The following is a 23,036-nucleotide window of genomic DNA, read 5'->3' on the forward strand; positions in this document are numbered from 1 at the left end:
GAGGCTTCTGTTTTAAGCGATGAGCTGCTAACACTCACAAGCAAAATGTACCTATTTGATTGATTTTGCTAACTTATAACTGAACTTATGAGGCAATATACCTCTAGTGAGCAGCCAAGCCCTTCGTATATTTTTTCTGTATGTGGCCCTCGTGAAAAAAGTTTGGACACCCCTGATTTATATGCACATAAACCTATAAAATACACTGCAGGAAAGAAAAAAAAAAAAAAAAAAATAGGGCCCCTTTAAGGCTTTACTAAGCAAAAGGCCAATATTATAAACTTCTATAGCATGAGTTGGGGATCGATGATTTCAATATTTAGCAAAGTAGCCTCATTGTACCTCTCATATGTTTCAAAATGTGCACTCACTGTAATCTGTGTCTGGAATGACAAATGGCTGCTCAGTTCAGGGCAGGCTGTTATATTAACATTGATATATGCTCTCTGGCTGCTGTCTGTGGTGCTGACAGGCTGGTCTGAGGAAGGGACTTACATTGTGGGTTTGGCCGTAATGACATAGCAATTGTCTGGAGAGGATGTGTCCGTACCGTGCGTATGTGCTTGTGTTTGAGGCAAGGCACGAAGAAATAATTTGAATCGGGCCCAATTACAGTTATTTTACATTGTCGGTTCTATCCATGATTGCCATATTCAGGGCTGACAAGTTTTTCATGTAATTTGGAGTGACATTTCAGTGTTGGTAAGGTCAATGCATTTGAGAAGGCGTTCTGTGATATTACCCGACGCAAAGCCCAGGGTCCTCTGCCAAGCAACATTTTGTTATAAAAGTTCAGCGACCAAATTCACAATTTTCAAGCATTAATAGATTAAAATCCAAGCCCATACTCACGATCAATGATTACTAAGTGTGGCTGTTCAGCATACTTGCCAGACTTCAGACACCATAGCCTAAAAATTATGCGGATAAATCACCCTTCACCTCAAAAGTCCTGCACTAGGGAGTACTTACTCTTTTCCACTCATGACTCAGGACTGTACGTTCCTGCCAGTCTTTGACTGCGGCTCAGCACGTCATGTTTAAAAAAATGAGAGGCTGTCCAAAGTGAATACTTCTTTCATATTTGTATTCTGTGTCTCTATTGTGACATGTTTACATGCTTTAGTGTTCAAAAAGGTCTTTCGGCACCTCTTTTCACCCTCTGTCTGAAACCAGTCTGCTCTGATTGGTTAGCTGGCCGGCTCTGTTGTGATTTGTCAACCTCTTAGAAATGTCTGACCCCTTAGCTCTATCACTTACAAAGTGTATCGCTATTCAATATAATGTAAGTCTTACGTAGTGATTTCATTATGTTACTGAAGTAAAGGACTACAATAAAGTATGTAACCCTCAGTCAGGGGGGGGAGAGTGTGTTGGAGAGAAAGAACATTTACTTGAATAGCTATTCATTCAAACCTTTATTTAACCAGGTGGTCCCATTGAGATCATCGATCTCTTTTTCAAGGGAGACCTGTCCAACATGGCAGCAAGTAGGTTACAACATGAACATAAAACAACAGATAACACAAAAGGACATCGTATTTAAAAGGCTACATTTACATACCTAGAGACATTGACAAGTACCAACAGTATCAAGTATCATTGCATCTATCCGAGCTTTAAAAACAGGCAGTGGAACCAATTTGCTCAGTTTCAAATATTTTTGAAGACTGTTCCAAGCAAGAGTAAATGCAATGTAATTGAATCTGCACACATAAAAGCCTTGTCCTTGCACTTGGCACATGTAACAAAACCACATCATGAGATCTCAGGCAATAGCTACCTGCAACTCCCTGTGTGATCAGAGAGCAGATATAAGATGGTAGTATCCCCAACATGGCTTTGTAGATGAACATGTACCAGTGACTGAGCCTCCGTACAGTTAGTGAAGGCAAACCTGCCTTGGCATTCAGGGTACAGTGATGAGTAAGTGCTTTACAATTTGTAACAAATCTCAGTGCACTGTGATAGGCGGTAATGGGCAAGTGCATTCATATAGATCAGAACACCATAGTCCAGCACAGGTAAAAAGGTCACAGAGAATAGCCTTTTCCTGGCCTCAAGCGAGAAACAGGACTTGTATCTGAAAAAGAAACCTAGCCTCACCCTCAGCTTTCTAAGCAGATTATTGACCTGAAGTTTAAAAGAGAGGCAATCGTCAAGCCAGATACCAAGGTATTTATAACAGACAACCACTTCAAGTACTTTTCCTTGCGCAGTAACAATATCTAAAGTGGTCTCCGGTGTCTTTTTGGCTTTTGAAAAAAGCATTACCTTAGTTTTATCAACATTTAAAAGAAGCTTTTCAGAGAGGATAATATTAAAAACAGCCTGCAATTTAACAGCAGCCTCCTTAATTGAGGGACCTGCACAATACATCACGGTATCGTCCGCATACAAATGTAAAGTTGCTCCATCCACATTTTGACCTAAACTGTTGATATAGATGGAGAATAATAGTGGACCCAAAACAGAACCTTGTGGTACACCATGTGTAATGTTTAACCACTCAGAAGTGAGCACATCAAACTGAACACATTGGGACCTTTCAGAGAGGTAGTTCACAAACCACCCCACTGCATGGCTGGATATGCCAATACTGGCCAGCCTCTGCTTCAGGATGCGATGATCGACAGTATCAAACACTTTGGAAAGGTCAATAAATAGAGCTGCACAGCTCTGCTTTTTGTCTAAGATACCCGCAATATCATTCACCACTCTGTTTCTTATCCTATATCTAATAGAACTGCTCGGGTCTTGATAGATTGAATGGGGAAGTTCATGAGATCTTTCTAGAGGGTTATCAAGAATAACTTTTATCCAATGACCTTTTCCCTCTCTGTCTGTGTATTCTCTTGTTCCGATTAACCCAGCCAAATCTTTTATCTTGTTTTGTATCTATATCTACGCCGGGATCCGGAGTCGAGGCTGATCCTCTTGCTGTAGTCCTGTGTCTTGGATCCTCTATCCTGAGTTCTGGATTAAGTCGTGGACTTCGGGTCGTGGCTGAACCTGTCTCTGTGGTCCTGCCTTGGGTCTCGTCATGCTGCTTCCCTGATGGCTTCCACAGGATTGTAGCTGACATCTTCGTGGATTCATCTTCTTATTACAGACACATGCATTTGCTAACATTCAGTCTATATGCTGTAAAATGTATTATCTCTTCGATTTACACACGGCATCTATTGCACGTCTGTCCGTCCTGGGAGAGGGATCCCTCCTCTGTTGCTCTCCCTGAGGTTTCTCCCATTTGTTCCCCTTAAACTGTGGGTTTTCTCTGGAAGTAACAGACTGTGGTGTTCACAGGGTTGGAGAGCTTTGACCTAATGTCCGTCATCTCTCTTGTTATAGCTGAAGTCCAGGGGTGTTTGCTGCAGTTACCATGGACTTGTGTGCTTGAGAATAGTGTACACATGTTGTTAGCTAAATTAACTGAAATTCTTTAGATGGACTGGGATGTTTGAGCCTTGAATTATTAAAAACAAATCATTATTATTATGTGCTTGAAAACACACTGAAACTTAACTCATTAAAAAAAGGACGTATTCCACATAGTTGAAAACAAAAGAATACATCAGGTAGCTAAATTCAAATGCTGTCAAGTTCATCAGTAAATCAAGGCTGAAAACATCCATGTGCATCCGATGAAACTGAATGCTGTGCGCTAATAAAAAGAGTTGATAATCCAAAAGGTCTGATTCAACATTATGACTTTCATGGCCATGCATAAGACCAATTGAGAATTAAAAGCACGTTGCAGATTTGAATTAAAAAGGCTCTTCCGCTGTCGAGACTTTGTATCCTGAAAAGCCTGAACTCTCTCTGGAATCACTTACAGTTTTCTATGAAGTAATGAGCAGAAGGTCTGTGCCATCCAGCCCATTTAAAGCCTTCAGAAAACAAGCAGCAGAATTCAAAGTACCAAAGAGGTCATGTCCTCTCCCCGAGCAGAGAGAGCTCAGCTGTAGGATAGACATGGACAGGGAACTAATAATTTCAAAGATGGAATTACTCTGAGGCGAACTGTAACAAAGTGCATTTACTCAAGTTCTTTATATTAATATATATTTTAGAGTATCATTTGTCATACCTTTCCTCTCCAGTGAAAACAACATGTTTTTATTTATTTTTGCACACAAAGTGTTCCTTAATGGGTGAACGCAACTGTACTACTTCCTATTAAGCTCAATGAATTCAAATGTCAAATGCATCGTCACAGAGCAGAAAAAGGGGGCTGTTTTTCACAATTGTTTGAGGTAAGTGGTTTCATTGGTCAGATTAAGAATCAGAAATCCTTCATTATTCCTGCAGCGCCAACATTTACAGCAGTAAAGCAGAAAGGGCAAACATCTGCTAACATATTAAATATAAAGACAAGCACACGTTAGTAAAACAACATTTAATAAGACAAATAAGTATCTTAAAAAACAAGTAGCAGCATTGCACATAGCAGGGTTATTTCATAGTGACATAGTGATATCATTAAGTTACAGAAGTTATCAAATGAGTATAATCAAAGTGTTTCAGGCAGGGGGGGAGCATGTGGGAGAGAAACTTGGGATTGGGACTTTGGGATGATAGCCTTTGCAGACCATTTACATGCACAAAAGATCTATATAAAAAACGACAGGAAAGGGAAAACCCCCCAAAACCACAATAGGGCCTCTTTAAGCTGAGAACTGTACGGATGTATTTAGTTACTTAGGATCCTATAGGCAAAAGACTGAAGCAACTGTGACCACCATCAGTCAAAAACATGTCACAACTAACCACAGAAACTTCCCTGACAGTTGTTATTATCTCCATCTCACCCCCCTATATGAACACTTCTCATCCTTTATCTAAAGAATGTGACGTGGCTTGGAGCTCTGGCAAAGCTCAGTTGAGCTTTAAAGGTTGTTTATTTTATATCTAGAGCATTATAAAAAAATAAAAAACGTATTTTTGCAAATATATGTGTGTTATCTGAGTCTCTCCTTCCTTCACCCAGCCGGATCGTCGGTGCGCGAGACCCACGGTGTTGAAGCTGTCCTGGTTTGCAGTCTTGTTGTTGTTGCTTTGTTAGCATGCGGCTCAGCTGTGGCCATGTTCAGTGTTGTCTGGAGACAATTCCTCTGTGGAATTGAAATCCTTTTAAATTGAAATTATGTTGTCCCTCATTCTGTTGACAGGATCAGGAATACACTTCAATGCTAAAAAAAACTACAAAGGAGTGTTGGGAATTCATTTAAGGTCCAGTAAGCATTGATGTGGCTTTTTTTAATGGAAATATTTATGTTATGTACATAGAAATTGCACTTATTTAAAAAAACAAAACAATGAATAAACACATTGTTTAAAATATGTTTAAACCCATTCCCTGGTGGTTCTTCCAAAGCAGGGCCTGCACTTTAGGAAACTGTTCCACTTACTTGCTAATTTTCTTTGCAATCAAACCAACATTTATGAGGGAATGTTTCATTAAGGGACATATATGACATACTAGTTCAATAGACATGAATAGGGAGAAAGACGTATCAATCTCACAATTTCAGGGGGTGCGCGCAGAGCAACCCACTCACCAACACTGATAAATAGCCTGATTCTAGAAAAATGTATGATCATTATCAGGGCCGGTCTTTGGCATAGGCATAGGCGGTCACCTAGGGTGCCAGATCTGGGGGGGCGCTGGTAGTTCTTGGAGGGACATTTTTTTTTTTGTCTCATCCTAATTTTCAGCCTTGATGTAACAACATTCACAATTACACGGTTACACTTTTCATTTGCCCTGTACGATGGCCGCTGTAAGTGATGAAAGTGGGGGATGTTGACTTATCAGGCGCCCGCAGCTCACAGCCAAAGTGCGAGCGAGCCTCCGAGCGAGCAAGAGAGAGAGAGAGAGAGAGAGGGCGCGCATCGGTACCACAGATTGTTGTTGGATTGAGGCTGATAACTACAGCTCAGTGAGGTAAAGGACTCTTGAATGTTATCTCAGTGGGTCTCAAATGTTTTGATCACAATTCATGTAAACAAATATTTCCAAGGCACACCTTTAAAATGATTAGGATAAATAAAAACAGGTTTGAAATCATTCCAATGTATACTATAGGACAGTAAACCAAAAATATCGTTTAAAACTGGAGATTTAAAAAAATAAATGCACGAATAAAAACATGTTAACTGGTAAAATAAGATATAAATTAAAAAATAAAATAAAATGCGTTACATTTATTTGTTATTGGCTGTGGTATTTTATTGGTTATGTTCACATACTTATTTGATTATTAAAATGTAAACCGATCTTTTTTATATGGTGTTTAGAGCTACCCCCTAGATCTAGTCTCTAGTCATTCTGCTCAAAGTGCACCAGATTGAAGCATTTGACTTTAAAATGTTAAAAACTAAAATTCCGGGGGGGCATACCCCCGGAACCCCCCTAGATAATGTGAAGTCCACCCCCCAATTAAAACATGTTCATACAATAATGAATACATTTGAAACCATCAAATCAAGTTTTATTTATATAGCACATTTAGAAGCGATTTTTGGTGAGCCAAAGTGCTGTACATGTAATAAAAACACATGACTACAATCACAATAATGTATATAACCAACATGTCAATATGTTTCAGTTTTTGTATTGTATTGGTCTTTTGCAGAGATTTTTCATTTATTCTTTATATATTCTATTGTGTATTGCTTGGAGGGGTGGGGGCACCAAATCATAATCTCGCCTAGGGCACCCAATTGTCTAGGACCGGCCTTGATCATTATGATATATAACAACAGGCCCCGTTTGTGCTGGTGGGGGCGGAGCTTCATAGTGGAACATGCGATGTTGTCCACACAGGTGATAGTCATGGTGTTAATTCATGTGGAGGGAGGTCCACTAACGCCCACTTGTTTAGTTGAGGTTGCTAGCAGTTTAGCGCTGATAATAGACGTGTTACATGTTATCTATTGCCAATGTATATAACAGCTGCATATGGTCAGACGTTGCAGCACATGTTGGAACACTTGAGAAAATGAAAGTGAAGAAAATCGCTTCTTTAGTCCCAGCGAAGCTAGCAAGAAGCTAGCCCTTACCTGCTAGCATTTAACAGGTGCATGCAGCTCGTTAACTCTCGCCTTAAACCTGGACTGCTGCTGCATTCAAACTTTCTCTTTTCTTTACTGAGAAGAAGTTTCCATTCGCACCATGGAGTCCTGTTTAATTTGCGGAAGACACTCTAAGTTCATCTGAAAGTTCTAGAAGAACAATAATGAGTGTGAAGATGTTATCTCCACAAAGCACCGACACCTCGCCGCCTCCTGCTCGTTTAATGGTGAGTGCTGCTTTTTATAAACCGCTGGCATCACTGAGCTTTTGTTCTTTTGCTGTGGTTGAATTTGTACTTGCTCATGCATTCCTTTGCTTTTATTCATTACTGTCGCTGTCCTTGGTGCTGGATAGAGCTGCGTGTTTATTGTCTGAGGTAGAATAAGTATTCAATTGTTGCATCAAGTATAATTTAACTGGTGTAGACTAACCCCAATGTATTCATGTTTAGGACTTTTAGAAGTTTGTGTAATAGATAATTGAACATTTGTGTGCCTCAAACATTTATTCCGCTTGTTTCATCTTTAGAAATGCATTATGTGAAAAGTGTATCCCATGTTTGTAATGCTACATCTTAATCTAAAAGGTGATTTAAGCCTTATAATACATGTAGTGGAGTAAAATATATGATTACCCTTTACAAATGTTTTGAAGCAGTGGTATAAAGTAATATTTTAGAGTTCATTTTGGCCTCTGTCTGCAGACCATTTTCATGCAAAAAACCCTATACAACACACTACAGGAAAGGAAAGCATAATAGGGCCCCTTAACTGAAACACAAGTACTTCAAACGAGTACTTAAGTACAGTACTTGAGTAAATAGGCATAGTTGCCTTCCACCACTTGTTGTGTATTCATAAATGTGAGTTGTAGTTAGGTTCTGGGTGCCCTTTTGGTCATTTCTATTTGTTTACAGCCCTCTGAGGCTATATTCACAGTATTGCCATGCAGTTGTCGTATGCGTGTCCAACACGTGTACATCTGAGTGGAAATCAGATTTGTTCTGCACTGTATATAAAGATGTTGGGTTGTTGGCCTGGACACAGCCTGGAACAGCTTAAATGAAACCAGGCTGCAGATGATCCAGTGCAAGCTGGTGATAACAAAGACAAATAGGAAGCCATACTGCCAGACTACTGTTCAGTGGTCAGTGGGCGTGTGAGATCCTCCCTAGGAGAGAAATGGGGGCAGACAGAAATCCTTTCCATCAGCTGTGCACTCGAGTGATAACGCTGAAACTCACTTTCTCTGGGATGTCTTTGTGTATTATTGGATCATGCTGTTATATCAGTCTACAATCCTGACTACCTGATCTTCGTCCCCTGCGATTTGTGTAATATTCCCTTGAAAACATTATGATATAAAAACGATTAATTTTGCAGCTGGCTCTTTCTACTTTTCTAACAATGTTGATTTTTAGACCAAAGATTACAGAAAAAGAGTTCTAAATCAAAAGTTTCATTACAACGTGTTTCAATATTAGCTGATAGCACATTGCGCCAAAATACTTTGAGATATTTATACATTTGTCAGTCAATTTGAGACAATATCATTATGCTCGTTTGACCTAATGAGTTGGCTTTATATCAGCTCTGAAGAAGCAATTAAAATAGAATTTGACAATTTGAATACTTGGCTCTGAAGAACAAAGGAACTTGGACGGATAAGGTGTATTGATTATAAAAAAATAGTTGTATCTAAAGATGATGATATGTTGACGTTTCCTTTTTAATGAATGACAATTAGAAAGTGAATAATTTAAACTGCACGTCATTTCAGACCACAATTGTTGTAAGAGTACAATTCTAAATTACACAAGTTAAGAATATTGTTATAAATGGAAGCCAATTAGTGCCGTGGAACCATGCAGTTTGCACGAAAACAAGTTTTTAAATGTTGAAGCAAACAATCACAGCAACACAAACAAATCATTCATTCGCACAATATCCCAAATGTAGGAAAGCTTCTCTGGCAAAGAGAAGCAGTGGCCATACTGTACGTAAACACATGCCAACATATTAACTGAAAGGCCCTTGATAGAACATTAGCATAACAATGCTACAAAATGCAGGCTAAAATCACAATTGCCGGAGTAAAATCAACCCGGTGCAGACATCATTTTAAATGAACATTATAAGCTTCACAAAGGCTGTATTTATTCCGTTGTTGCTGAATTGCATTATAGTACTCTTGTACTTGTCAGCATGACCTGTATGGTATGATCGCCACATCAACTTAAACAAATAGGGTTGGTTTTTCACTTGGAAAAGAGTTGTTTATGGTCACAGATATTGATTACTCTGCAGCAATGTATGAATTTTTAAAGTTGATGCTATGGCCTGAAGGCAAACGCTAAGGCGAGCGCTCTGACAAGTCGAGGCTACGGTAATTACAGCCTCATCCCTTATCCAAAAACAAATAGAGTCCAGCGTGCAGAGCAGAGGGTGATATAGGGGGAAATATGCTGAGGCTGCTATTCTGTTTTTTATTTGTGCCATGTTGAAAAGCTTTCAGGGGCTGAAACATTTATAATTGCACTCATGCTTATCTTGGGAGCTTCAACATATCGAGCATCTGTCATCATCCAGATTTGATGTGAAACACTGCATTCTAGGGCTTTCTGCAAAGACAAAAAGTAGCCTGCAAAGGTTGTTCAGTTGTTCTATTGCTTTTCCAACCCAGTTTAGATTCAACCACGCCCTTTTCCACATTGATGTAGCTCCGCACGACTGCGTCATGGATGAACAAAGAGAACGTCATTGTCCCTATCTAAATAATGTTCAAGTAATATGACATATTTATGAATCCATTGGCAAATTAATATTAACCCTTAGATGCATAAGTGGGTCTTTTTTGACCCGGTGAGGTGGTTTTCTTGAAGTATCTTTGTAAATACATTTTTTTATCATTTCATATTCCAGCTATTCCTCAAAAAACATGTTTTGGATATCATGCCATTCACATTTAAAATTTACATTTTAACAAATTGTAGTTTTTGTATTTCTACCCAAGCTTCATGTGGGTCAAAAATGACCCGCATGCATTTTCTATGGGAACCTTTGATTCTTATCACCTGTGGCTGTCAGGAATACATTCACTGTGGACCACACAGACTACATCACAAGTGACACCTCTCAGGAAGATTATTTTACACGGCAAGATCTGATACCTGTCAGTATAATAATACATTATATTTTTATAGGGCTTTTCAAGGACTCAAAATCGCTTTACAATATAAGGGAAGGTTAGGGTGGGGGGTATAGGACTATCAAACTTGATCAACCGGCATGGATTGATGGGGGGGGGGGCTATGAGTAGACAAGAGGAGAAGAGATGAGTTCTGAAAAGGGACTGGAATACTGTGAGGGTCTCATAATAGCAGAGATCTTTGCATCAATATGTTCAAAACGTTTTTTTTCAAAATGTAAAAAGAATGTCGAAAAATTAAATATAAAATATTTCTAGTGTGAACCAAAATATAATATAACAAGTGATTTTTCTTAACCAAAATGACAAAAATGGCATATATGAAAATATATGGCATATATGAAAATACTAGGGAAATGTTTACTCAGAATTTTACTCAGAATTTTTCTTCCACACTTGCCCCTGCTAACACCTCAGTAAATGAGCTAGTAGATCATTTTAATTCAAAAATTAAAAATGTTATAGATGCCATTGCTCCAATTAAGGTAAAGGAAGTGACTGGGAAGAAAATATCTCCATGGAGAAAGGCCATGACCGTTAAAACAGAAAAAAGAGAATGTCGAAAAGCTGAACGCAGGTGGCGAAAAACAAATCTCCAGGTTCACTTTGAGATTTATAAAGAGAGACTTGGCCTTTATAATTTGGAATTGAAAAACGCACGACAATCATTCTTCTCTGACATCATTACCAAAAACAACGCACGTGCCTTGTTTGCTACCGTCGACAGACTAACTAACCCCCCAGTGTCAGTAGCCTCTGAATTTCTATCCACCAGGGCGTGCAATGATTTTGCCTCCTTTTTCACTGACAAAATTCAGAAAATCAGACAAGCAGTCAGTGCCTCTGCATCAGGAACAGCAAATGTGTTGCCTCTGTGTCCACTTAACATCAATTCAAACACCATGACACAGTTCCATCAGATTAATGATAAAAACCTAGAGGACATTATACAACTTCTGAAATCCTCCTCCTGCTGCCTTGATATTATTCCAACAGGATTTTTCAAAGATGTTTTGCCTTGCATGGCCTCAGAACTACTTCATATAGTAAACAAATCTCTTCACTCAGGTATTTTTCCACAGGCCCTGAAAACTGCAGTCATTAAACCGCTCTTAAAAAATAATAATCTAGATGCTTCAGTAATGAACAATTACAGGCCCATATCAAACCTGCCATTTCTAGGTAAGATCATTGAAAAAGTTGTTTTTCAACAGTTGAGTAATTTCTTGCATTTAAATGGTTGTTTCGATGTGTTCCAGTCAGGCTTTCGTCCAAACCACAGCACTGAGACTGCTCTTGTAAAGGTCTTTAACGACATCCACTTAAACACAGACAGTGGCAGAACTTCAGTGTTAGTATTATTAGATCTCAGTGCTGCGTTTGACACTGTTGACTATAGCATATTACTGGACCGACTGGAAAACTGGGTGGGACTTTCGGAAACAGTTCTAAATTGGTTTAAATCCTACTTAAAGGACAGAAACAACTTTGTTTCTATCGGTAAATACACATCTGAGTTGACAAATATGACATGTGGGGTTCCTCAAGGCTCCATCTTGGGGCCTCTTCTCTTTAACATCTACATGCTACCACTGGCTCAGATAATGAAGAACAACAAAATAAGTTACCATAGCTATGCAGATGACACACAAATGTACGTAACAATTTCACCAGAAGACTATGCTCCAATTCAAACACTGAGTAAGTGCATTGAACAAATCAATGACCGGATGTGTCAGAACTTTCTCCAATTAAACAAAGATAAAACTGAGGTAATGGTTTTTGGAGCCAAGGCAGAACGTTTAAAAGTTAGCGCTGAGCTTCAGTGTGCAATGTTCAAACCAACAGATAAAGCCAGAAATCTAGGTGTAGTCATTGACTCTGACCTGAGTTTCAACAGTCACATTAAAACAGTTACTAAATCAGCCTACTATCACCTAAAGAACATATCTAGGATTAAAAGACTAATGTCACAGCAGGATTTGGAAAAACTTGTCCATGCCTTTATCTACAGTAGACTCGACTACTGCAATGGTGTCTTCACAGGTCTCACTAAAAAATATATTAAAAAGCTGCAGCTGATTCAGAACGCCGCTGCTCGAGTCCTCACTAACACTAAGAAAGTGGATCACATCACTCCTGTTCTGAAGTCTTTACACTGGCTTCCTGTGTGTCAAAGAATAGATTTCAAAATACTGCTGCTGGTTTATAAAGCACTGAATGGTTTAGGCCCAAAATACATTACTGACCTCCTGCTAAACTATGAACCATCCAGATCTCTCAGGTCTTCAGGGACTGGCCAGCTTTCTGTCCCCAGAGTCAGAACTAAACATGGTAAAAGCAGCGTTCAGTTATTATGCTCCAAATATCTGGAACAAACTCCCAGAAACCTGCAGGTCCGCTGCAACTCTGACTACTTTTAAATCCAGGCTGAAGACTTTTCTTTTTGTCGCTGCTTTTATTTGAACTATTCATATCTTAAACTGCACTGTAACTTTTATCCATGTACTTTTTCTTGTAATGTTTAATTGAACTATTTATATTTTAGACTGCACTGTAACTTTTATCCATGTATTTTTTTCTTAATGTTTATTTGATTAGCTTTTCTTTTTTAATGCTTAATGTCTTTCATTTTTTTTTTTTTTTTTTTTGTAAAGCACTTTGAATTGCCTTGCGTTGAAAAGTGCTCTATAAATAAACTTGCCTTGCCTTAAAAGATGAAATGACATTTACTCAGCTCTGCATATCTATGATCGTCAGTTACATCATAAAAGAGCTATTTTCATCCATTTACTTTGAAAAAGTGGCTCTATTAAGCGACTGTGGCTGTCAAATTCATATTTCACGGGAGGAAAAATGGCAAGTAAACACGTTTTCAGCTAATAAGCACGACACCTACATTTGACACACTCATTGTGAGGTTAATCATTGATTTAATGAATTATCTATATATTATCTCTGCGCTCTAAAAGCATCGGTAGACATTTGTGTAGTCTCAGTGGACTTTGTTTTACTTACTTGCAATCCTTACCGGTGATTTCCAAGGTTTTCTGGAGGACCCTGTTTGATGAGAATGTCCCCGTCTGTGCAATCAGTGCAATTATGAATGCGTTTTTTGGCTAATCATTTAGTCAAACTGTGAAGATGTCCTTCTACTGTGAAGGACGCTGGCATCTGGTATTATAGGACTGTATAGAACGATGCAGGCTGCTATGTGTCGCTGTGCTTTCCTTCACATTTCCTGTCAGTAAAATCGCATTATGGAACTTTGAACAAAATCAAGGTGACGATGGTGAAATGTGAACATGTTTTCATCTACAATTTATTATTATTTATTTATATTTCTCTGAGATTTCAACAGCAATGTTGTCCTTTACTTGCACTGTTAAACTTTGACAGTAGGCCTTGAGCAATGTGTGATTATATAGTTAATGAAGTAGAATTAGTCATCCACACAATAGTCTAGTAAACTGGATTGCATGAAATGAGGGGTCGAAAGGTAAACACTATCTTTTGTATTTTTACATGATTGTTAAAACTCAAATCCACATCATTACTCTGACTGAACAAAAGATGAGAACATCAGGGATCAAATGGAGTTAGACACTCACACACGTGAGGAGATGTTGTGCTGTTGGTCTAGATTCAGCTGGGTTGAGTGAAACCTGGGGAGAACAGGCAGCTGATCCAGTGCAGGCTACTGATAACAAAGACAAATGGCAAGCCGTGGCGCCAATGGAGTCACAGACTACCGTCCAATGATCAGTGGGCATTTGAGACACTCTCCGAGAGACACAGGGACTGACACAAATCCTTTCAATCAACCGTGCAATCCAGTGATAGCGATGAAATCACTTTCTCTGGGACGTTATCATTGTGGGGCCAGTTCATCCATCGTATGCTCATTCCAACGTCTGCTGGTGGTTTTGTGGGCGCACAACCGTGCGTGTGGCTCCGCTCCAAGCCTCACAGGCGGCTTTTATGGCTTTCTGGGAAACAATGCAAGGCATGCCGAAAGCTCACTGTGCTTTAAAGTGGATTAAACACAGCAAGGTCGCTCTGAAGCTCTAAGCCTGCAAAACACAACCTACATTTGAAATGTTGGACCATAAGATGAAACATATCCTTAGAGAGAACACTTTTTCTTTGAAGCCCTTTGAAACAACTATGTAGTTTGTTCCATGTTAAATCCATACAGGTGGGAAGCAAACCTGTGTTTCAGGTCTGCGTTATAATACAAATATATTATGCCTTGTTGTTGTAAATGCATTTGTAAAATAAGCTTTGGTATTTAGCACTGCATTCTGATTCTGTGCCAACAAGACAGCTGCACTTACAGCCAGTGTTGCTATGACCACAGCCTTGCTGGTGCCCAGGTAGCGGAGTTTGGACGTTGGTGTTTGCTTGGCTGCACCTTCATCAGAGGGTTTGTTCTGCACAGCGTCCTGCTCCTCCCGAGTCAGGCTCGTGGGGAAGAGCTCAGCCAGAACCTCCAGAGCCGCCCGGTGACCCGCCTGCACCGCCCCGCTCATGTAGCCGCACCACAGGGAGGCCGTCTCCGTGCCTGCCCAGTGGATCCTGGAGACCAATACAAGTGAGAGATTTACTAAACACATGGCTTTGTCTTGCTGTTTGAAAAGGCTTTGGTTGTATGCTTTTTAGCACATTTATATAATATTTGAAGCCATTTACATTACCAGTTACCAGTGTTCACATATGAAGCTTTTTCTTAACAACTGTTTTTACCCTTTTCTGTCTGTCGAGATGCTCCATGTTCACACATCTCTGATACAACAAGCTCGCTAGAAAAAGCAGAAAAGCCACAATGCTTCTGTTCACATGTATTCTGCGCCATGACATTGAATTCGTCTTTAGAAAGCTAATACATCTCTGACGACAAATGCTGTTACCATGGTAACAGCATTTGTCGTCAGTCCACAGGGCTTTGTTCTTGGCAAGAAGCTGCAATTCTGAGTTTGATTGTTTAACAGACAGAAGAAAAAGGGATAGGAGTTGAAGCTTCGGAGGGAGAATATGGAAGTGGATGTTGCTGCTGCCAACTGCCAGCCCCCCCAGAAGGTTCAAGACAATGGCGGAAAAACTGAAGATGATGAATTAGTTGCTTTTTACCAGTCACATTGTGAAAACACATCACATCTAAGGGCAGCTTAGCAGCATGCTATCTGCTTGTTCTGAAAGACCCACTTCAATGGCCACAGAGGCAAGAGGTGAGAGATGTAGGGCCGATCTTCTGGCTCCTTTCTATGACCCATAACTTATTGGTGAGGTGGAGCCGAGTCACAGCGCCACATGAATAATGCCTTTCAATGTGATCCTCCCTTGGGCGGCTACTCTACCTGTAACGAACAGAGAAGCAGAACAACAGGCGAATATGAGAGATTACAAGCTTCTGCGCCTCGTCCGACCACCCTGCAGCCTCTGATGGATATGATCATATGTAATGGCATGGTCTTATGGAGCCGAGGGACACTTTGAACGTGTCATTTCATGTAAGAGAAAAGGGCTCGCTAACGGCCTCTAAAGAAAGAAAGGGGGTTACAGTATTCCACCGTGCTGCCCTGTGAGCCCCTGTGACTTCCGATTACTCATGACTGCTGTGTTGAGTGTAATCACACAGTATGTGGTACATGTGTCCCGGGAGATCCATAATCCTCGCCTTACTATAGGAAGCTAAACGAACATGGCTACCTAAGCGTCAGGTTCACAGCAACTATTTCTATATTCCACTAAAGCTGCCTCTACATCATCTGTGGCTTGACCCTCTGTGCTTCACTTCAATGTTCCAGTGATGTAAACTGGGACCCGAAGGCACTGTCGTGTCAAAGCGCAACGACCGAGATAGATGTGTTGTAAGAAGCGAAACAGGAAAGCAGGCAAGGTAACCATGGAAACAAAGCTAACTAGCTGTCTTCACAGTAAGACTCTGCGCCCTACGTTGCAGTGAGCAAAAATCTAATCTCTTTTAATGCGAGGGAAGCCAAAGCTCCATGATGTTCCACTCACTTATCATCTGAGGGATAGTATACAGTCTATCCAGGGAGCAGCTGAGGCTCAGAGCCATTGTCCAGTCTGTGCCTCCACTGCCCACCTTTACTATCTATACTTGATGTCAGGGTGAACAGTGTATTAACGTGTTTCAATGGGTAAAGGCCGACTTGTGTAGACGTGCTTTGAGTGGTGGCAAACTTCAAGGCTCCTCTGCTATACCAACCCCCCCCCCCCCCCCCCCCCCCCACCCCTGATCATCCATCAGAGGAACAGCTCTCCCTTAGCACCTTTAATCTGGCCAGCATCCTTGATGGTTAATTTATGTTATCTGAACAGCAGAGTCCTCAGCAGCAAAGAAGTGTCCCCGAGTACCGAGTTCACACACTTCTCTCATGCTGGAAGGCGGACAGCGGATTTCACAAAGGGACCCCTTACTATTCAGTAATGGATGAGCGCTCAGAAGTGAAGAGTTGTGCCACAGCTGCGATGACAAATGCTCAGAAGTATGTTGAGTGTACAGACCGGCCTGCGAAAGGATGCCACTTGAGACTTCATCAGCAGAATATCCCAGAAGATGACCCCAGACTAAAAGGCCTTTTTAGTAACATGTCAACAAGCTCTGAGTTTCCTTCCGATCCACTGAGGGTCTTAAGGGCCTGATTGATCTCCTCAAACTGAAACTTTAAAAAAGTAGAGATTGTTAAAGTTGCCTGATGTTAGTAGGATCTGTATTCAACACATGTATGGTGCCATACTTATACAGCAGCTAAGAGAGACCCAATATTTACTTACATATATATGTATAAATAAATAATGTATGAAAATGAAAAGGGAAAGCAATGCATTTACCAAGTAAGGAAATCAAAACAACAGGCAGGAGGGATGCAGGGAGAACTCAATCACCCCAAACATTACAGCAACCCGCATATCAGGTGGCAGGAGAACGAGCAGCAGCGGTATACTGAGAAGAGTGAGAGATGACCAGATTCAACAAGGCTGCTCGAGGAACTTCAATGCAATGGGATTTCCAAACAAGCAAACCGGAAATGTCAACATGCTAACCCATTCCCAAGTGTTAGGACTCATTCCTGCACCATTCTTAAAAGTGAAACGGCAGTAATGTTTGTTTTAATACGTTGCTTTGGCACATGAACATGTTGCTCTCCACTTTGGAGGATATCCAAAAACTGCACAAGTAAAGGATTAATCTCTTCTCTAAAACGGGCGGATAAAGATAAAACAATCCCTCTGAGCTCGTGGAATATCATGTTGACCTCCGCTGTACTGTATACAGACTGTTGTGCTGTGTTCACTTTAATCTCATTTCCCAGTGGGCTGAGTCAGATACTATAACAGCAGATGAACACAATGCATTTAGAAGGAAACTGCTGCATGTTGTCACATTACGTGCGAACAAAGACTGTAGGAAGATGAAAGCTTTCATTCTTTTCTGTCATAAACCTTCTAAAGCATTTGATCACAGTGAGTGAAGCGTTGTCTGGAATAACCTGCCCTTTTCTTGGCTGTACTGTATCTGGAAATACGATGTTTTGTGTAAACTGCCTGACTGACTGGAATTGTAGTTGCCTAAATCAGCAAACAAAGCCCAGTATACCTAATGTTTCTTTATCCTTCCTAAAGATGACTTAATTACACATAATAGGGCCTAGGGCTGCTCGATTATGGCAATAATCACGATTATTTTTGTCATTGATATCACGATTATTAAATTATAAATTCATTGACTTTGAAAACATCCATTTATTGAACTTTAAAACAAATAGTAATTTGAACAGTATCTTTTTAACTCTTGATTACCCTGAACGTATAATTCAACTGAAAAACCAATACAAAAATAAATTAAATAAATGATACATTTAAATAAATAATAAATACCAAAAAACAAGATCAACAAATATTTTGGAGCGCACTTCCACAAGCTACTAAACATATATAAATATGATAACTACAAATAAATTAGACTAAAATTAATTAGATCAAATATGTTCTAGTGCACTGTCACAACCTAGCAAAGCTAAATAATTGTTTTTTTCGATTATGTTGTTTTCGTAATTGTGGCAGGCCAACATCGTAATTGCGATTAAAATACGATTAATTGCACAGCCCTAATAGGGTCTCTTTAAAAGATGTTCTGATTCTGCTCAAATGTTCATTGTGGTTGCCTTTACTGCACAGTCTTGTCAGTAGTAACCCATATGAGAAATGTTCTCTATTTGATGTACTTTCTAAAGTCCCATGATGCATCTGTGTGGTAGTGTCTTAGTGTCATGATCATGAGTAGATGTTTAACCAAATTAATTCACAGCCCCACACACTGCCTAATCTTTGTGTGTTTTGGAAAGCTCCGTTATTCCCTAGGATATGGGTGGTGGTACAGCAGTTCACATCTTCCTTATAATTGAAATAAATGAGTAATTTAGTTTTTGTTATTCCTTGTGGGATCTTGCATATGTTAACTCGTTGTTGGTATACTGTGTCAGAAGGTTCAGCCGGCGTGGGTTGTATTGAAAGATAAGAACACTTGTCTACTTGTCTGTTGGCTGCAGAAGCATCCTGCCACTTGCTTCTTGTTTACTTTGTCCTTGGAAAAGAAAATCAACAAGGCACTTTTTTTTTGTTTTAATTGATGTCCTTTGAATTAACAAATGTGTTTCGTTCAGCCTCTGTGCTGGCATTTCACAATCATATTGAATGTGTTGGCAGACAGGAGGAGGAGATGTGTGCGCAGCTTCTCTGTGTTCATCACTTTGGACGCTTTGGATGCTGTTGCTTTGAGATTATACCTTGAGGCAAATGTGTTGTGAGAGTAACTCACTGCTGCTCAGTGCTACTCAACAGGGCTAGGCGATAATGCAATACAATCATTTATCTTTTATTGGAATCATATCCAAATAAAAGTGTAGATTTACACATTTTAATACAGAATGATGTCATCTGCATTGGTGTTGAATGAAGCACGTACTATCTTGTTTACAATTCCAAGAAAAGTTGATGCAAAGTATTTTGAGGAAATATCCTTTTTGGATTGTTTCTACAAAAATATAAACTTCACTATTTATCCTTATTTTCAGTTGAAGCTGATATGTAAATTATGCATTGATGTTCTTAATAACATGATAAATAATATGACATAACCTATATCAGGATAGTAGATTGTGGTAGTATTGAAATAAAAAAACTTAAATAATCTCCCTTTTTTTATAATTTATCGACCAACTTGTTATGAAACCATTGCTTATTCAGCACTATAGAGCCCATTTGTACATGTAGATCAAATATGAACTCACTTTATCTAAATGTTTTGCTTTTACCATCTCCTGGAGGACATATCTGGCTCGAGAGCTGCTTTATGCTCCACTTTGTTCACCAGCTAGTCACTAATTGTGTCTCTCTGCTGTTACGTACGGTGGTTTTTATAGCTGTTTTGCAGAAAACAGCTGAATGTTATGTCTGGAAACTATGAGAGCTGTGAGCTTGCAAAGAGGATATCAGTAAAGTTGCTTTATAGTGAGCTAAACAATGAAGTGAAACTCAATTCTAAAGGTCCATAAAGCCAAATGGAGCAGCAGATTTGGTATAGACCTGATACATTAATATAGACACCCTTTAAAGCCGCCTTTAAACAGGGAGAAATAATCGACTCCAAAGAGGTTATTGGTTGTTTACACCAAATGGTAATCATAAGTAAACAAAAGTTAATATTTATACCATAAATAATGTAAACAGTGCAGCTCAGAAACCTAAGAAGAACCTTATCGACTTTAAACATGCCATTTATAGACGAACCATAAAGACCTGCACATGTTTTTAGTACAAATACTTTAGTGCTGTGACCGTTTTGTTTGGGACAGATGCGTTGTTGTTGATCAACTCATGCTGAGCTGTTGTTTGTTGGTTTACAATCCTTTTGATTCACGCAATGGGGAAGTAACCATCAGTCATTGCCCTTTAAAGAAGCAGACGCCCTGGTTTAAAGAATGATTTGAACATAGTGCAAATCTACGGTTTTAATAACAAGGGGCTCACTGAGGAATCACTCGGGTGTTTCAGGATGAGGAGCAGAGCTGCTGCTGCTGCTGCTGCTGCTGCTGCTGCTGCTGCTGCTGCTGCTGCCCTTTTTAAAGAGAGCAGAGAAGGACTAATCCTGAAAAGCTGGATGGATGCAAACCTGACCGTGTTGACACAGAGATCAACAACCCGAAGCCCCTCCGAGATCCCCAGTTATAATTATCAGAGGAAGGTGTATAATGGAACAAAGTTTTTATAACATTCAACATGTATTCTGTAGCAGCCTGTGTATCATGGGTTGAATGAGCTAATCCTTGAGCAGCCAAACATATATTGTATTGTAGTTCTTTATTACAGAATCCTTACAAATAAAAGTCTTGCAATTGTGAAGAGTTTATTCCAACAGCATTTTGTAACTAAGTAAAGCATGAACCCACTAGGGTCAATATATTCGTGGCAGATTTTCTTTCATTCTTGTTTCCACTCTCTCTACTAACCACACCTGCAATTCAGTTGGAAGCTCCTCGTTGTAAAGGCCTCACATACTGAGCTCTCTGGCTTCCACCTCGGAGAATTACTCTAATTATATTTTTACGACAGTGGGTCTGCATTGAGATTCATACCCCTCACAACATCCCATCATTAACCGGACTCTCCCTTGCTGTTAAATACAACTCGTTGAAACACCAGCAGCATTTTATCTTAACCAAAGACGGGCTTGCCTTCATTTCACGCGCTGGAATCGTGTCAAGGTCACAACGTGTCCTTGAGGATCCATTTTCTATATGGGGTAGGAGCGTGGGCCGCAGCCTAATGCTGCTGTTTGAGTAACGTTATGTAATGAGCTTCCTCTGCTCCCCCGTGGACTTAATGTCATTACTGAAATACATTACCTGGACCTCCCCCCTCCCCACCTCTCTTTCCTCCCCTCAGCCGTGTGCTTCTCAGAACAGCCCATTAGAAATTGATTAATGGACACTTTTCTATGAGGACACCACTGCTGACCACCTCGTGCTACTTCTTTAAATATTAAAGTGTACAGTGAAGGCAGGATCACTCCCATGACTGCATGGTCTAAGACAGGGGTGTCCAAATGACGGCCCGGGGGCCAAATGCGACCCGTGGACCATTTTGAATCAGCCCTCAGTAAATTCAAAAAGTATAATTGACCCACAAATAAAACTTCTGCTTATCTTATATTGTACTTCTTAAATATAAATGTAAAAATGTATTACACAGTAGTATTCATGTGTTAATAAGAACACTTTTCACATAAATTCAGTCAATTCAAGTTGGAAACATTTTCTGACACATCTTAGTTGATGAGAAAAAAGCCCAATAACGTATTTACATAACAAGCTTGAAATACACCCTTCCTCTTTCTCCTTATTATAATCAATCTGAGGCTTCTGTTGTAAGGGATGAGCTGCCAACACTCACAAGCATCATTGACCTACATTTGATTGATTTTGCTAACTTATAAGTTATAACTGAACTTATGAGGCAATATACCTCACCTCTAGTGAGGGGCCCAGCCCCTTCGTATATTTTTCTGTATGTGGCTCTCGGTGAACAAAGTTTGGACACTCCTGGTCTAAGGCATTCGGTGGTAGTAAAGTAATACCTGGTTGCCGAGTTGTAAACACATTTAATCTAGTACAAATGTGAGGTACTTTTAATTTTGTGTTTCCATTGTATGATAATTCATAGTTCTAATCCTCTACAATCTTGAAGAAAGTATTGCGCTTTTTACTTCATAGGTTACTAGCTACTTACAGATTAATTGTATTGATGAAAAAATATAAAGCAACTAATGAATTATCATATATAATTGTAGATTATTTTACCTTATTTTAAAAAATAAATGTAATTCATTAAAGTTAGCTCCACCTTTACCAGCTGCAACATTAAAATAATGTCCACAATAATGGATCAATAATTATATTATATAACAGAATAAGTATACATTATAACAACATTTGCCATTCTGCATAATGAGAACTTTTAGTTTTGGTACTTTAATATATCTTTGGGGCGGTGTAGGGACTTGGCTGGGGAACCGAAGGGTCTCCAGTTTGAGGCCAAATCGGACCAAAAGTACAGAGTTGGACTGGTATTCAGAGTGGTGCCAGTTCACCTCCTGTGCACTGCTGAGGTGTCCTTGAGCAAGGCACAAATCCCCAAACTGCTCCCCAGCACCAGAACACTAGCCCTTTGTATTGGTCCTTTTGTGCATGTCCAAAGACGGGGTGGCGCAGTGGTCTGTGCATCCGATCATCAGATCATCAGATCAAGGGGGAGTGCTGGGGAACTCGCCACTGCGTCAGGCCGTTGCTTCCTTGGGCAAGACACTTCACCCGGATTTGCTCCTGTGGGTATTGTCCACAGTACATGTATAATACCAATGTGTACTTGTAAAAGCGCCTCGATGACCTCGAGGCGTGAAGATGGACGGTGTGGCGCAGTGCGCTGTGCAATGATCATCAGTTCAAGGGGTGAAACCCGCCGCTGCTGCGTCTGTAAAGCCGGTGTGTCCTTGGGCAAGACACTTCACCTGAACTTGCTCCTGTGGGTATTGTCCACAGTATCTGACCATTGCATGTATGATATATGTGTAATATGTAAAAGCGCTATAATAAATGTAAAGGAATTATTATGTGTGTGTATCTGGGCCTATGTGTGTAATTGCAAAATAAGTCAAAAACAGAATTTC

The 23,036-nt window shown here is 39.8% G+C and overlaps 1 protein-coding gene across 1 annotated transcript in view; it reads right to left on the reverse strand.

Annotated features, from left to right (window-relative positions):
* Nucleotides 1-13,838: 13,838 nt before the first annotated feature.
* The window catches only part of LOC117456532 (probable flavin-containing monoamine oxidase A), a 114,529-nt gene continuing 105,331 nt past the window's right edge, over nucleotides 13,839-23,036 (reverse strand). Inside the window, 2 exon segments of the mRNA XM_071205079.1 lie at nucleotides 13,839-13,847; nucleotides 14,584-14,863. Of these exon segments, the coding sequence (XP_071061180.1) occupies nucleotides 13,839-13,847; nucleotides 14,584-14,863 (289 nt within the window).

This window comes from Pseudochaenichthys georgianus, chromosome 12 (genome assembly GCF_902827115.2).
Source record: "Pseudochaenichthys georgianus chromosome 12, fPseGeo1.2, whole genome shotgun sequence".
Lineage (NCBI taxonomy): Eukaryota > Metazoa > Chordata > Actinopteri > Perciformes > Channichthyidae > Pseudochaenichthys > Pseudochaenichthys georgianus.